This window comes from Cricetulus griseus (assembly GCF_003668045.3).
Source record: "Cricetulus griseus strain 17A/GY chromosome 1 unlocalized genomic scaffold, alternate assembly CriGri-PICRH-1.0 chr1_1, whole genome shotgun sequence".
Classification (NCBI taxonomy): Eukaryota; Metazoa; Chordata; class Mammalia; order Rodentia; family Cricetidae; genus Cricetulus; species Cricetulus griseus.
In genome coordinates, this window is record NW_023276807.1 from 223,955,753 (window position 1) to 223,970,178 (window position 14,426).

General features: G+C 44.1%; 1 protein-coding gene across 1 annotated transcript; it reads left to right on the top strand.

Annotated features, from left to right (window-relative positions):
* Positions 1–698: 698 nt before the first annotated feature.
* Stc1 (stanniocalcin 1) lies at positions 699–12,455 on the top strand. Its single transcript, XM_027390253.2, has 4 exons — positions 699–918; positions 2,912–3,054; positions 3,668–3,879; positions 9,415–12,455. The coding sequence occupies exons 1-4, from the start codon at positions 801–803 to the stop codon at positions 9,683–9,685; spliced, it is 744 nt and encodes a 247-aa protein (XP_027246054.1). The 5' UTR covers positions 699–800; the 3' UTR covers positions 9,686–12,455.
* Positions 12,456–14,426: the final 1,971 nt, after the last annotated feature.

Consider the following 14,426-nt stretch of genomic DNA (forward strand, 5'->3'; position numbering starts at 1 on the left):
ACATCCATCCTTCTGCCACAGCTTACACACGTCAGTGAGAATTCAGAGATCACAGCAAGCCATCAAAGATGCACATTACAAGTGAACACGCAAATACAAAAAACAAAAATGATGCTGAGCTCTTGCAGGGAACAACCTACTAAAATTAGAGAGCTGCTATAATTCGATTAAATACTAATCTGCATCACATCTCCCTATCAAGCACCCAGCAACCATTTCCTCCTACTGGTTCATTTTTTAAAAAATGAAATAAAATAAGATGAATTTCACAAGTACCTTAAGAGCTTTTCAAGTGATTTTTCCTTTCAGTTTGATCAATACAGAGTTATCACTTCAGCGTGTGAAAATAGCTTTTTCACACATCCCTGCACACACAGCCTTACACACATATAAATCATTGGCAGCAGGTACTTCCAATTTGCTGGAAAATATTTCTAAGAAGTCAAAAAGCTCCAGCTGAATAAGCGTGCCTGCCTATTGGCTAAACGGACCACTTGAAGGATCTGATTGGTTCCTGATCCTGAGGACCGATAAGACGGCTATAAAATCCCTGGGTGCAGCTCTTGGGCCCCCAGTTTGCAAAAGCCAGAGGTGTAAGAAGCAGCAGCAGCAGCAGCAACAGCAGCAGCTAGCCAGCCAGCCAGCCAGCCAACCAGCCAGCCACACAAAAATTCTTCCTCAAATCCTCACCTAAGCTTTCAGTATATCCAGATCCACATCTTCACTCAAGCCGGGAGAGGGAAAGAGGAAAGGGGGGGAGGAAAAAAAAAGCCAACAACTTAGCGGAAACTTCTCAGAGAATGCTCCAAAACTCAGCAGTGATTCTGGTGCTGGTCATCAGTGCTGCTGCAACGCACGAGGCGGAACAGAATGACTCTGTGAGCCCCAGAAAATCCCGGGTGGCGGCTCAAAATTCAGGTAAGCCAGCAAACCCAGGACTGGTTTCTCCCCCAAAGAGCTGTCCTCATTTGCCTCTCTCACTTTTGCATGTGTGTCTGTGACGGCTGATCTCGGTAATAAATGTGCTTCATGCAATGAACTGCCAGTGTAATCCAATAGCCTTAGGAAGTGGAGTTCCTTTGTTTAATAAATTGCAAGCAACTAACGAAGAAGCTGGGCGCTCTGCTGAGGGTATTTCATTGCATAAGCCTAGCCTGATTGCCTGAAATCTGGCACGTACCCTCTTGTTGGGGGGAGGGGGCGGGGAAAGGCTTGAATGCTGGCATGCCTCACAGCTCTCTATACTCCACGAGCCGGTCTTAAGGTGATGCGCGACTTACCTGCTGTGGTCCCTCTCCCAGCTCCTTTAGACCTTGTAACTTGACTTCTCTACCTCTTCAGAGAGCACCCAGACAAGACCCCTCTTCACACTGATTTGTGGAACCATAGTCCTCAAGTCTGGGGGGGGAAAAAGAATCCAGGGCGGATTCAGAAAGAAGGGGGGGAACCTACACACCCCATTCCCTATAGGGCAGCCTGTCTCTTTCCTTGCTCTCACCGGCTCCATTCAATCGCCCAAGCAGCCCATGGCCCCTAGAAGGAAGTGCATTTGTGAAACGAAGCAGTTCTTTCTCCATGGGGAAGGTCTTACTTTCGGCCTGACTCCAGTACCAGTTAACTGTATATGGTCCTGGCCTCCGGAGGCAAAGAGGCACTAGGACCCCTCTGCCCCTTGACTTTTGGCTCCCCACTCACTCCTCTCCCCAACCATCAGCAGAGATGGGACCGCAGGTGTCAAAATGCTGCAGATGCTCCCCCTTGGAAGAGCGCAGGTCCCTGCCGAGAGGAGGCCTTTTGCCTCGCTTCCTTTTGTACTTAGTTGCTATAGCGATGCCGTGATTCACAATTCAAGCTTGCCTAAAACAATAGCAGCCCTAATGCATATTAAAACTGCTTAAAGCAAAGTTATAATTTGAACCCGTGGAAATATATAATTAGGGAAATGACTTGTAACATCCCAGAGGCTGCGGGTGGTGGGAGGGGGGCGGGGAAACCTAGCCTAACCAAACCACGCTTTTGATCTGGGAGGAGAATCCTACGGTATGAAGGCTACAGATCATTGCTTGCCGAGCTGCCTGCCAGAACACCCCTCCTTCTGTGGGAGAGAAATTACTTTTATGGCAGATCTTATCCAGGATGCAGAAAGCCTGGTGCAAGTTCTTTGCGGTTTTCTTCCAGCCTTACACAAGGGGTGCCTCGGAGTTGTCACTCCACACCTGTGTTTCTCTTTTTTGAAAAGAAGCCTTTTTAATACGAGAGATTATTCATACCTTTCAGTGCCGAGCTGTGGCTGGGGGGCTGGGGTGGATACAAAGGGCTCCGATTCCTTTCTGCCAATGCCATCATGGGTTAAAAACCCTCTTTGGGAAGGGTCTCCTTCCAAGTGGACTCAGCAAATCATTCGCTGCCTTTTGGATTAAAATACCCATTTTTTTTTTTTTTACTCCAGATTGCATTTTTCAGAAGGCAGCTAGATTCTCTGGTCCTCTCCTGACCCCATCATGAGCCTGACCTTCAGTCACTGCCTTCAGCCTACCCATGCTTTCAAGTTCCAAGTGACAGCCTTTGATTCCTGTGATCACCAGAAGGCACTATGCGTTATAAGGTCTCTAACCTTACTTCTCTAGCCATCAAAATTCAAAGAAGGGGGAGACAGAGACTCAGAAAGCATGTGCCTAAGGGGGAAGTCATCTCCTCTGCACTGACTCTTAGAAGCAAAAACAGCCTGTCCATCCCCTTTCTCCCCCCCCCCTGCCCCCCACACTGTTCTTCAGATTGTTCATTCTGAACCCAAGGTCAAAGTTCAAGGATAAATCCAGATCCCAGGCCCTTGGTATTGGCCTCTACACCTACTGGATCCTACCCAGAGCCCTTTGGCTTGACCCACACTGGATCTGCTTGTCTCTTTCAGCTGAAGTGGTCCGCTGCCTCAACAGTGCCCTGCAGGTTGGCTGCGGGGCTTTCGCATGCCTGGAAAACTCCACATGTGACACAGATGGGATGTACGACATTTGTAAATCCTTCTTGTACAGTGCTGCTAAATTTGACACTCAGGTAATGCAACCTTGACCTCTGCTCCCCCTGGCTGCTTGTCATTTAACAGGGTGCTCAGTACTGCTCTTGGGAGCCTACCTTGTAGGGAGACAAGCCTGCTTCCCAGCCTCCTACTCAAAAGATCCATGCCAGGGTGCAGACAGACAGACAGAACAGACAGACAGACACACACACACACACACACACACACACACACACACACACAAACACACACACGAGACTATGCATGGGGGGCAGGACACAATAGGCCAGGAATAAGGCGTTGATAGAGGCTGGCTTAGAACAGGAGGGATGACTGGCAGAAAAGCATCTCTGCTTTGAGAGGAAATAAAAATGTTCTATGGATGCCCTAACATGCTGTCTTAAATTCTGAGCTACCAGAACATAAAACTGATCATGGCCATCTTCACACCTCAGAACACTTGATGGCTTCCTCCAGTCTTATTTCTCTTCTCTGAAGCTGAGTGTTTAAGACAGTCCTAGAGAGAAGGAACTTTTCCTTTTTTAGTTCTTGGCCATGCTATTAAAGCAAATCCCCTTGAAGGCCCCTGAATCTTAGACCCAGACATCTTCCAACAGGACAAACTAACACTTATCTTCTTGTCCCTGGCAGGGAAAAGCATTTGTCAAAGAGAGCTTAAAATGCATCGCCAATGGGATCACCTCCAAGGTTTTCCTTGCCATTCGGAGGTGTTCTACCTTCCAGAGGATGATTGCTGAGGTGCAGGAGGAATGCTACAGCAAGCTGAATGTCTGCAGCATCGCCAAGCGCAACCCAGAAGCCATCACTGAAGTCATACAGCTGCCCAATCACTTTTCCAACAGGTACCCAGGGGGTTCCTCTTCTTCATAATCAGGGACATGGAGGGGGATTGGCCAGCAAAGCCAGAGAAGAAATGTTTTCCCTCCACTGTTAAAATTTTCCCACATGGTTAGCAGAAAGCTGGTGTGCAGTAACCCTGGGTGGATATATCTCTGTCCAATTGTTACCAAAAGCCCAAAACAAACAATGAAGCCTCTGGACAATACCTTTTGAGACATCAGGTATGACTGAAACCATGACAGTTCAACAGAACAATATGCCATGATAACCACCCCCCAGGTCAAGTGTCAGAAATGCAGACTTTTATTAAAACTGTGTAAATTTCAAGTCAGTCCCAAAACCAGATATTTCAGTGGCTAATCCAGAATAAGTCACCTTATTTCCCCGGAACTTGGAGTTTTCTCTATAAAAAGTGAAATGACTTCAGGAAACCATTCCCATGTCCCCTTCAATGCCTTATGCTATCTCAACCCTCTAACCCAAGAGTCCCCAGAAGGAAGAGCTGGTAGCTGCCCAGATCATATTTACATCTCAGGTGATCCAAAGCCACTGGGTTCACACCATCTGAGCTCCAGGTCTTTCTGGGTCTTTGACTTTGAAGTCTTTGCCAGACAGGAATGAACCCCTCATGCATAGGGAACCTGTCATCCTGGTCCAATATGGGTACCTTGGAAAGATGTCTAGCAAGAAACTAGGGATGCAGCTTGGAACACAGGGGCAATTAGAATCAGTAGTGATGAAAGCCAGTTCGGGATAACCTGCGGGTGCTTGAAGCCGAATCCTACAACTGGATGAAATCCTATGATTCTCTGACTCTCCCACCAAGTCTGCAGGCACTCACAGGGTATAGTTCTGTTACTCTGATCCCCTAAGAGGTATCACACACTTAATCTGATAAATTTCCTAGCCAAATGTCCCTATTCTTTCTGAGAATGACAATAGTCAAGTCTACCTGAGGCTTTGCCCCTAACATGAAACTTCTGTGACATGTAGGAGTCATTCTTGACTATGGGTTAGTGGCCTACAGAACCACAAATCATCTTACAGAAATCTACCATGTAGCCCTTGATTGTACTCTACCAGAGTTCTCGCTGATTTTCTCAGAACAGGGAAAAAAAATCAACTCCATTTTCCTCAAATAAAGAGTTCTTGGTAGGACAATGCCAAGAACAAAGGATGTAGTTATATAGCATTTTAAAAGAAGGGATATTAGTACTCATCAATACAAGTTTAGATTGTTAAAGATCCCAGGACACATGATCTGCAATGTGGCAGGTGACCAATTTCAAAGCTATACCAAGCTGGCTATTTCAATTAAAGTGACATTTTCCCTTGTGAAGAGAGATTCATTGTAGAAAGGAAGCTACAGAGTCTGGACCAAAGATTCCCATTACCCAAGAGGACACTTGGGAAAGGCATCCTTAGCTGGACCATTATTCTTTTTACAAAGTGCCTTGTTTTCAATGCCTTCAGAAAAAAAATGGTCCAGGCAGTCTCCTTATCTCCTCTTGCTCGCGTTCAATAGAAAAGGTCAATGGGGGAAGGGTGGCACATTCTTAAACACCAGAATCTCACATGCAACTCTTACCTTTTTCCAAGTATTTCACTTCGGTGTTCAGGGCTGGAGCGATTTCCGTTCCAGGAGGGGCTTGATCTGCTTGCTCTATTTCAGCTCCTCACCCGCCTGAAACATCCTGCTTTCCCAGCCTCAGTCCCAACATAGACACACGCAAAGTCCCTGCCAGTTGGCAGAGAACTGCAAAGGGAAGTAGTTACAGGTTCATTCCACCTTCCTGTAGTTTGTCTAGCATGAGATTTAGGTCTGGGAGAATCCAAAACCTGTGACTGGACTACAAGGCCAAACAGGAGTATGTGTACATGACAGAGGTGCACCCAAAGAGGAGAAGGTAGTTGGGAGTGTCCCTCTGCCTTGATTTGCAATGCACACCTTCAGTCTTGAGGGAAGCAGGGAGGACTGATGAGGTGGACAAGGCACCATGAAGCTTGGGAACCAATGAGACCAACACAGATCCAAGTGGGAAAACTGACAAAGCGTCCAACTCTCTAGGGCATGGATAGGGAACAGGAAACAGAAGAATAATATTGATCAAGGGAAACAAAGGACTATTTATAAACTCTCACAGAGAACGTTTCTAGGCAGAATGTGTGTATTTGGGTAAGCATGGCTGAAACTGTAGCTATGGAGAATATCTGATCTTATTATTTACCAAGGGGCAGGGGAGGTGCCGAGGATAGAATATGCAAAATGAGAAGAAAGATAAGCGCTTTGTTGAAGGACCTTCTAGTCTGTGAGACCAGAAGGCTTAATCTGCAACCCCATTGCAGTGTGTAGCCTCCTGCCATAAAGGCTGTCAAGCTAAAGAACAGAGTCATCCCAACTCCCCCTACAGAGGAGGAATCTTCTGCTGAGTTGTACTGTTTTCTTAACCTGAGAAGGAAAATGTACACTGAATCCTTAGAAACAAGATACCATAGCTGAAAGTGACAGTTAACCAGACCCTACTGTCCCCATCTATCTGACTAAAGGACAGAGGTTCAGGGAGACAAGCAACCTGCTGAAGGTCTCACAGCTTGTGAGTCACCAAATAGGGTCCAGAATTCACATGGCCTTGAGCCAAGCTATTTTGATTTCTACTTTAAAAAAAAAAAAAGCAGCCAGAAAAACCCTGCAAGAAGTCCCTGCAACCCAAAAATAGAATACCATGAATAACTAAATATACAGGCACCATGGTGTTCAGCAAGGAATTCTGTGTGTGCTCTCTCCTAAAAGAAAAGACACAGCCCTCTTCATAGCTAGAGTAACTGTATGTTCTTAGTACAAAAGGGGGCTCAGTAAATATATGGCAATTGCTAAGTCAACTTTTGCTGAAGGCACAACCTCTTAGAGCATCTGTGTTGCTTAGCAACCTGTAGTAAAGGTCTTCTCATTGGCCTGCACAGTCCAGGGTTGAGTGCCACATTCTAGTCTCACTGGAGACTACAGGGTTAGCTGAACTGACATCAAGCAGCCTGGCAGATGCTTCAACCTTTGAGAAGCTCCTAGTGGAGCCATGTATAATTTCCTATTTTAAGATGTTCCCTTAGCCTACTCCACTGAGTTACCAGAGCACCCTTAGGGAAGCAGAAGAGCAGGAAGGCTAACAGGGGTCATTGCCAAGAAAACCCAAGAGCAGGTACCCTATTAAGTCCATCAGGGAAGGCAACAGCAAAGGTAGGTACCCGCAGAGTCAGGCAGCAATGAGGTCCCAGAGCTGCAGGCTAGCTAGACAAATTGAATTTCTTTAAGGGGTTTAGACTTCTCCATCCAGACAAGAACTTCCAATTATGTCAAAGAAGAAACTTTCCATCCTTTCTGTTTCTAAAGAGCAATCACATTTTCCAGCCCATTTTGGGGGCACATGTGCCATGAAGAGTCCTTTCTAGATGTGAAAGGGTTAACTTCCCTGAATTATAATGTCCCGTATGTCAGTGCATCCTCTAAGAACTAAAATATACCCCCAGATTGCATGGGCACTAATTCCTGGAAGAGCCCAGGAATTAGTAGATGCCTACAGATGAATGAGGGTATAGATGGCTGACGCTGTTGGGGCCCAATTATTTTTTTCTCAGTTTTTCCAAAACTGGTTTTCTCCCCATCTCTCCATCCAAGCTCAGCTTGACTCATGTGCTTTGTAATTCCAAAGGGTTGGAAAATGTTCCTCTGAGCCAGAGAAGCCCAATTTCGCTCACAGCTGGATATAATTGTCCCTGAAAGGATGGCTGTAGCCAGGACTATGGGCAAGCCAGACACTGCTCTCTCTCTCCATCCCCAGCTTCACCTTCTCACCGGAAGAAGGGTGACCGCTTTGCTTCACTACTCACGCTCTATGCGTTCACTGTCCACCCTTCAAAGGACCTGTCTAGGGGGTCAAGTTATTCCAGCAAGATGCTTGCTCCTGTGCTCTGGGAGTCGAGTTAAAAATAAACAGGATGTTCTCCCCTCCCAGATGATCCTGTGGCCCCAATGACACCATGACCAGTCCGAGAAAAGGGTCTCTCCACATCAGTAGAACAGGTCACAGTCATCACGAGAGTCTCCTGTCATTGAGCACAGAGCTAATAGGTTTATACAACCACTGAAATGGTTTCCGTCAGTTTGGAAAACACCTGAACTTTCCGAGTTTAGACGTTTTGAATATAGTTGGTTCCATCTTTTCACAGCCATAACATTGGGCTGCATTGTTTGAGACATTCAGATAATTATTGCATACATGATGGGCATTTATACCAAACACAAAAGTCTTTGTCATTAGGGTTTTTGCTTTTTTGCTTTCAATCTACCAGAAGCACAGATCATTTTTCTTCAGGAAACTGAGATCTCTATTTTTTGTACAACAGAAGAATATTTTTATGTTCTTTTCATTGCTGCTAAAGTTCAGTTGCTACATTAAGAAAATATTTCAGTATGGATATAAGCATAGGGACAGATGGTCAGACCTAGGTCAGTGTTATGCATGCAAAGTAAAGGTACATGTGGTCTTCCTAGGCAAGAGAGTCACCCTGTTATTTAAGTTCTGTTTCCTCGAGGGGAAAAATATAAAATACAACAGTGAATTACCGAGCAGACAATACAGCCTGATGACACTCAGCCACTTGGATACAAAGAATAAGGTCATCCACCCTGCCCTTGAGATGTTTCCAAAATCAAGCCAGGGAAAAGGGAATAATAGTCATAATGCTATCAAATATTGGTGCTGGGGGTGATAACTAAAGCCTGTGAAGCATCCTAAGAAGGAAGAGGTCACAAAAGTCTGAACAATGTGAGACCATTTCATGGACTTACAGAAGCATGAACTTTAAGGGACATTAATCTTTCCCTGTAAGCACCCTTGCTACCTAGTGTTTGGCTGCAAAAGGCCACTATATGTCTTTGAAGGAAGCCTCAAAACAGTCAGTCAGTTAACAGCCTTCTCAAGACTGGCTGAGTGGGTGTAAGGAAAGTAGATTTCACTGGAAAATGCATGGCTTTAGACGAAGGTTCAGTTAGAATGTGTGTTCATATGCACATACTCTTGAGCATACACACACACCAGGGCAAAGGGAAGCTTCAAAAAGACATCTAATTAACTGTCAGTTCATGTGCAGTGATTTAGTACTAACACAAGCTTTGAATTTAAGGCCGACCTATTGTACTCATCATGAGTACAATACACGGGGGTACAGTGCAGTAGACATGACTAAGTCCGCTTCTGCCATGAATTCATTGTATGACATTGAGCATGCATCCTAGTTTCTTCTCTACACAATGAGAACATTTTGTGTTGTCCCATTTATCCCTAAGGGTCTTTGGTTTCCAGAATGCCAGACATTACAGTCAGCCTACGTCTGTTTAGTTTGATCTACATCACTTGAAGTGTAAACCTGGAGATGGGCTTTCTAGTGTTGTTTGAAGTCAGAGCTCAGAAGGAAATGAAAGCCATTTGAGCACTGACCTGGTCCTTTCTTGGCTTTCCCTAATAAACATTTTCCCAATGCAGATACTACAACAGACTTGTCCGAAGCCTTCTGGAATGTGATGAAGACACAGTCCGCACAATCAGAGACAGCCTGATGGAGAAAATTGGGCCCAACATGGCCAGCCTTTTCCACATCCTGCAGACAGACCACTGTGCCCAGACACACCCCAGAGCTGACTTCAACAGGAGGCGCACAAATGAGCCACAGAAGCTGAAAGTCCTCCTCAGGAACCTCCGAGGTGAGGGGGACTCTCCCTCCCACATCAAACGCACCTCCCATGAGAGTGCGTAACCAGGGAGAGGTATCCACAGCCTCAACAAACTAATAGCATTTTAGGGGTGTTAACACACCAACTTTGAGTGTACTGTGCCTGGTTTGATTTTTTTTTAAGTAATCCCTATTTTCTATCCCACCCTTAAAGAAAATTGCATGAAACTAGGCTTCCGTAATCAATATCCCAACATTCTGCAATGACAGCATTCTCACCAACAGAATACATGTGATCAGCCATCCTCTCCTTGAGAGAATGTAGCCTCTTTTATCCCCTCTCTCTATGGATTCTTCTCCCAGACCCCCTATCAATGCTCCTCAAACACAAAACATTCATGTAACTGCCCAGTCATTATAATCTGAAGATGTAGAGCCCTTTAGAATGGTCACCCAGTAGAGTTAGCAGATACAAAACAACTTTATTTAAATGCATGTCTTAAATGCTCATAAATATGTTAAATGGAATTCGTGTTATGAATCTGTGCTGGCCATGGACGAATATGAATGTCATGTTTGAATTCTTGATCTCTAACGAGTCTTATGGTCTCTAGCCTCCAATGTCTAATTTCCTTTCTGACATATTTACCAAATTGCTCAAACCTGGTTGTCCCACCAGACTTTGAGCCAGCATCTTCTTGCATCTAATGAAAAACAAAAAGCTAACATCTTTATGTACTGTAACTGCTCAGAGCTTTAAAAGTATCTTTAACAATTGTCTTAAAAACAGAGAATCTTAAGGTCTAACTGTGGAATATAAATAGCTGAAAACTATTGTACTGTACATAAATTCCAGAGGACTCTGCTTAACAAAGCAGTCTATAATAACTTTATTGCATATAGATTTAGTTTTGTACCTTAGCTTTATTTTCCTTTTCCTGGGAATGAAATATCTATCTCACTTCCAGATATCCGCGTTCATGCTCCTTGTGGCCTTTTTTATAACTAAGGGGGTAGAAGTAGTTTTAACTCAACATCAGAACTTAAGATGGGCCTATACAAGATAGGAAAACCCAACAGGTTATCTGAAGGACCCCAGGTAAAATGTTAATATCTCCTAGCCCACCTCAACCCAGAGGCTACATTTGACTTAGGTGTATCCTGAAACAGCTCTGTCACATCCAACTGGGAATTACAGGAATCAAAAAATCATCCCTTTGGGCTTGGACACTGAGTGTGACAAGGCCTACTATCCCCTTGGAAGTGGCAGTGCTTGGCTCATCACCTTCCATCAGTGCCTGGCACTCTGGGAAATGATGGTGTGGGAGACTCTTCCACTAAGCCAACCAGCCTTTGGGTCTTTAGTTCGGGGGAACTTGGGCTTGAGGGGGTGTAAATAACCCTGGGATGTCCAGCCTTAATAGACTCCTCTTACCTTTTTGTCCTGTAACACGCTGTCTGCCAAAGTTGTCCTGGCAGCTGGACCATCTCTGTAGGATCTTTAAAAAAAAAAAGAAAAAAGAAAAAAAAAGAAAAAATATAGAGAGAATGAAGGAGGGCATAAGAGCTGGTGGTTTGATCATTTCTGCTGTGATGTTTACAAGATGGCAGCCACCAAAGCCAAATGATTAACCTGTCTACGAACAACAGTAGTTTCTCAGGGTCATTGTCCTTGAACCCAACAGCCCCTTATGAGTGTCACTGCTCACCAAAGGTCAATGCTGAGAGAGGAAGCGGAAGGGGCTGCTCCAAAGTCACTTGGGTAGAAACTATTGGTGCTTGACTCTCACTAGGCTACACCCCGGAGTTGACCAAATTGAGTGATAGGGACCCTGGTGGGAGGAGGGAGGGCACCTCTCCAGGGAAATAAAAAGCAATACAACTTTACCACAAAGCCTTTAAAACCAGTAACATAGTGCTCAAGGACCAAGATCAAGAGCAGCAGCCGCAGCCGCACAAATGCTGCTGCCTTTGTCCCCACACAGCCTCTAAGCGTGCTGACATCAGATTGTTAAGGGCATTTTTATACTTAGAACTGTCCCATCCCCAGGTCCCAAGCAAATGGACACTGCCTTAGCCTCTTGGAAATCAGGTAGCACATATTCTAAGCTAGATTCACCCCTCTCCCCCACTTCCCACCCCGGGCAAGGCTGACTTCTTTAAACCAGAAAAGCTAAGCAAGCGTGTGTGTTGTGCATTTTGCAAACCCACTAAGCCAGAACCCCAAAGTGGCAAGTAGCTTATGAGAATTCCTAGTAAAATTCTCTCTTACTTCAGTTTGGTAGATTTTCTTTCTCTCTTCTCTCTTTCTCCTCTGTTCTCTCCTTTATTTTTGCTGTGACTTCTTCAAGCCGTATAGCCTCTTTTCTCCCCACAGTGATACTGGGATATGTGTCAACAATACATGTATCTACTTACTACGCATATGGAAAGAAGCAGTTCTCACAATGTTGCTAGTTGTTTGCTTCCTTTTCTCCCCACCCTGCCCCCCTCCACCTCCTCCTTGAACTTCCAAAGCTTTGTCTCATGTTTGCTGCAGAGTGATTCGGGGGTTGACCTAGACCAGTTTGCATGATCTCCTCTCTCGTGATTTGGTTGCACTTTAGAACATTTTTGTGCCGTTATATTTGCATTATGTATTTATAATTTAAATGATATTTAGGTTTTTGGCTGAGTACTGGAATAAACAGTGAGCATATCTGGTATATGTCATTATTTATTGTTAAATTACATTTTTAAGCTCATGTGCATATAAAAGTTATGAAACATATCATGGTAATGACAGATGCAAGTTATTTTATTTGCTTATTTTTATAATTAAAGATGCCATAGCATAATTTGAAGACTTTGGTGAATTCCTTCTATGATAATAATAATAAAGTGTTATGTTTTATTTGTTTTTTTTTCCCCTTCATGTCTTTCATTGTTATTCTTTAAAACTTCTTGGGCCAGTAAGATGGCTCAGTGAATAAAGTACTTGTGACCTCACAAACCTGGTGACCTGAGTTCAAACCCCAGAATTCCATAAGTTGTCCTCCAACCTCTGCATAGGCTGTGTACACACACACATACACACACATACATGTACACATGCATGCACACATGCATTAATAATAATAATAATAATAATAATAATAATAATAATAATATGCATTCATTTTCTTTAAAGTCACTAATTATGAGTCAATATGACTATAAATGCAATTTAAATCAGAATTTGCCAAATATCCTTACACTTATTTGGTGACTCCCCTTACCCTCATGATAAAATTGAAACCCAGGGGCTGGGGAGATGGCTCAGACAATAAAGGGCTTGTCACACAAACATGAAAACCTGAGTTCAGATCCCAGACACTCCTGTAAAAATGCTGGTCATGGCAGTGTAGTGCCTGTAGTTTAATGCTTGTGAAAAAAAAAAAAAAAAGACAAGAGCATCCTTGGAGCTCACTAGCCAGACAGCATGCTTAGCTGAATTAGGCTATGCCAGGTTCATAAGAGGTCATGTCTCAAAGAAAGAGTAGAAACTGATCAAGGAAGGAAGCAATAGTATCAACCTAGGACTCACACAGATTCATGAACCCATATACATGCAAACAAAAAAACTAAACCCAAATTCCGTCCAAGTCTGGAAGAGGTTTTAAGGGTCTATAACTACAAGGCAATCCATGTTCATCCATCAGTAACCTCTGCATGGCAGTGATGCAGACACAGTGGGTAGCTGCTCCATCTCCCTTCCAGGTGTACATGCCGTTCACACTTCCTCTCTGCAGAGACTGGGAGCACCTGGGTAAGAAGAGCACCTTTGTTATTATAAATAGTGGGTGCAGATGGTTGAATAAGGTCAAGGAAACAAGGAAAGCAAATAGTCCTGCTACCAGGAGATCAGACATTTGTGACTGAAGTGCTGGCTCCCTGACTGAAGTTCTGGCTCTGTCATCAGATGAGTGATTAATCTCAAAGAGCATCAGTTTCTTGCTTCCCTATGATGGCGATCCCATGGAGCATGGAGCTATTGTGGACCATTAAATGAGATGCTTACAGCAGTCCCACACACAGTTAACCCAGTGAGAGTCCACTATGGCTGCCAGAGGTAGAGGAAAGTAGAGCTAGCTCACCCCATCTCAGAAACTTAAAAAGGATTCACAAGAGGCAGGCAGCTTGGGTCTTGTCAGAGGGTTTTGAGTTCAGTCAAGGGAAAAGGAGTGTGGTGATATCTTGCTTGTACAAATAAAGCCTGTCTGAAGGTCAGAGAATGGAGCTTGCCACTAGCTAACCATAGAAGTCTGGAGGTCTGTACAGACAGACAGGATATAAGCAGGGAGAAACAGGAACTCGCTCTCTTATCTGCGGAGACTCTAAGGAGGTAAGGTGTGGTGGTGGCTTGCTCCTTCTCTCCATTTGCCTCTATATCTGACTCTGAGTTTTATTGCTTAGACCAATTAAGAACTCCATTTACAAAGGAAGATTTTGGTGACGGAATCTTTTCAGTAGGGATCTTAAATCGTTATTAATAAATAAAATTTCCTTATGGTTTAAAATCAAATGAAGATATTTCCCCAATCATTCCTAACTCTAAACTACATTTCCCCATAACCAGAGTTCACAGGGTAGTGATCCAAAAAATAACATGTTGCATCGACTCTTGGTGGCTGCAGTGTAAAGAACTTAGACCCGGAATTTCTATAGTTGAGTTCAAATCCAACTCCCTCCCCACTGTCTCTGTGACTTTCAGTCAAAAGTCTGGTCTCTTCTTACATCAGTTTTTGTATCCATAAAATTATCACTATATGATGTGGAATCAAAAATAGGTCTCACCTACAAAAGT

Bases quoted from the DNA above. Each gene is read 5' to 3' on its own strand.
- Stc1 (XM_027390253.2), top strand. From the start codon at position 801: ATGCTCCAAAACTCAGCAGTGATTCTGGTGCTGGTCATCAGTGCTGCT. The intron at 919-2,911 runs GTAAGCCAGCAA...TGTCTCTTTCAG, and splicing joins GGTGGCGGCTCAAAATTCAG to CTGAAGTGGTCCGCTGCCTC. The intron at 3,880-9,414 runs GTACCCAGGGGG...TTCCCAATGCAG, and splicing joins CCCAATCACTTTTCCAACAG to ATACTACAACAGACTTGTCC.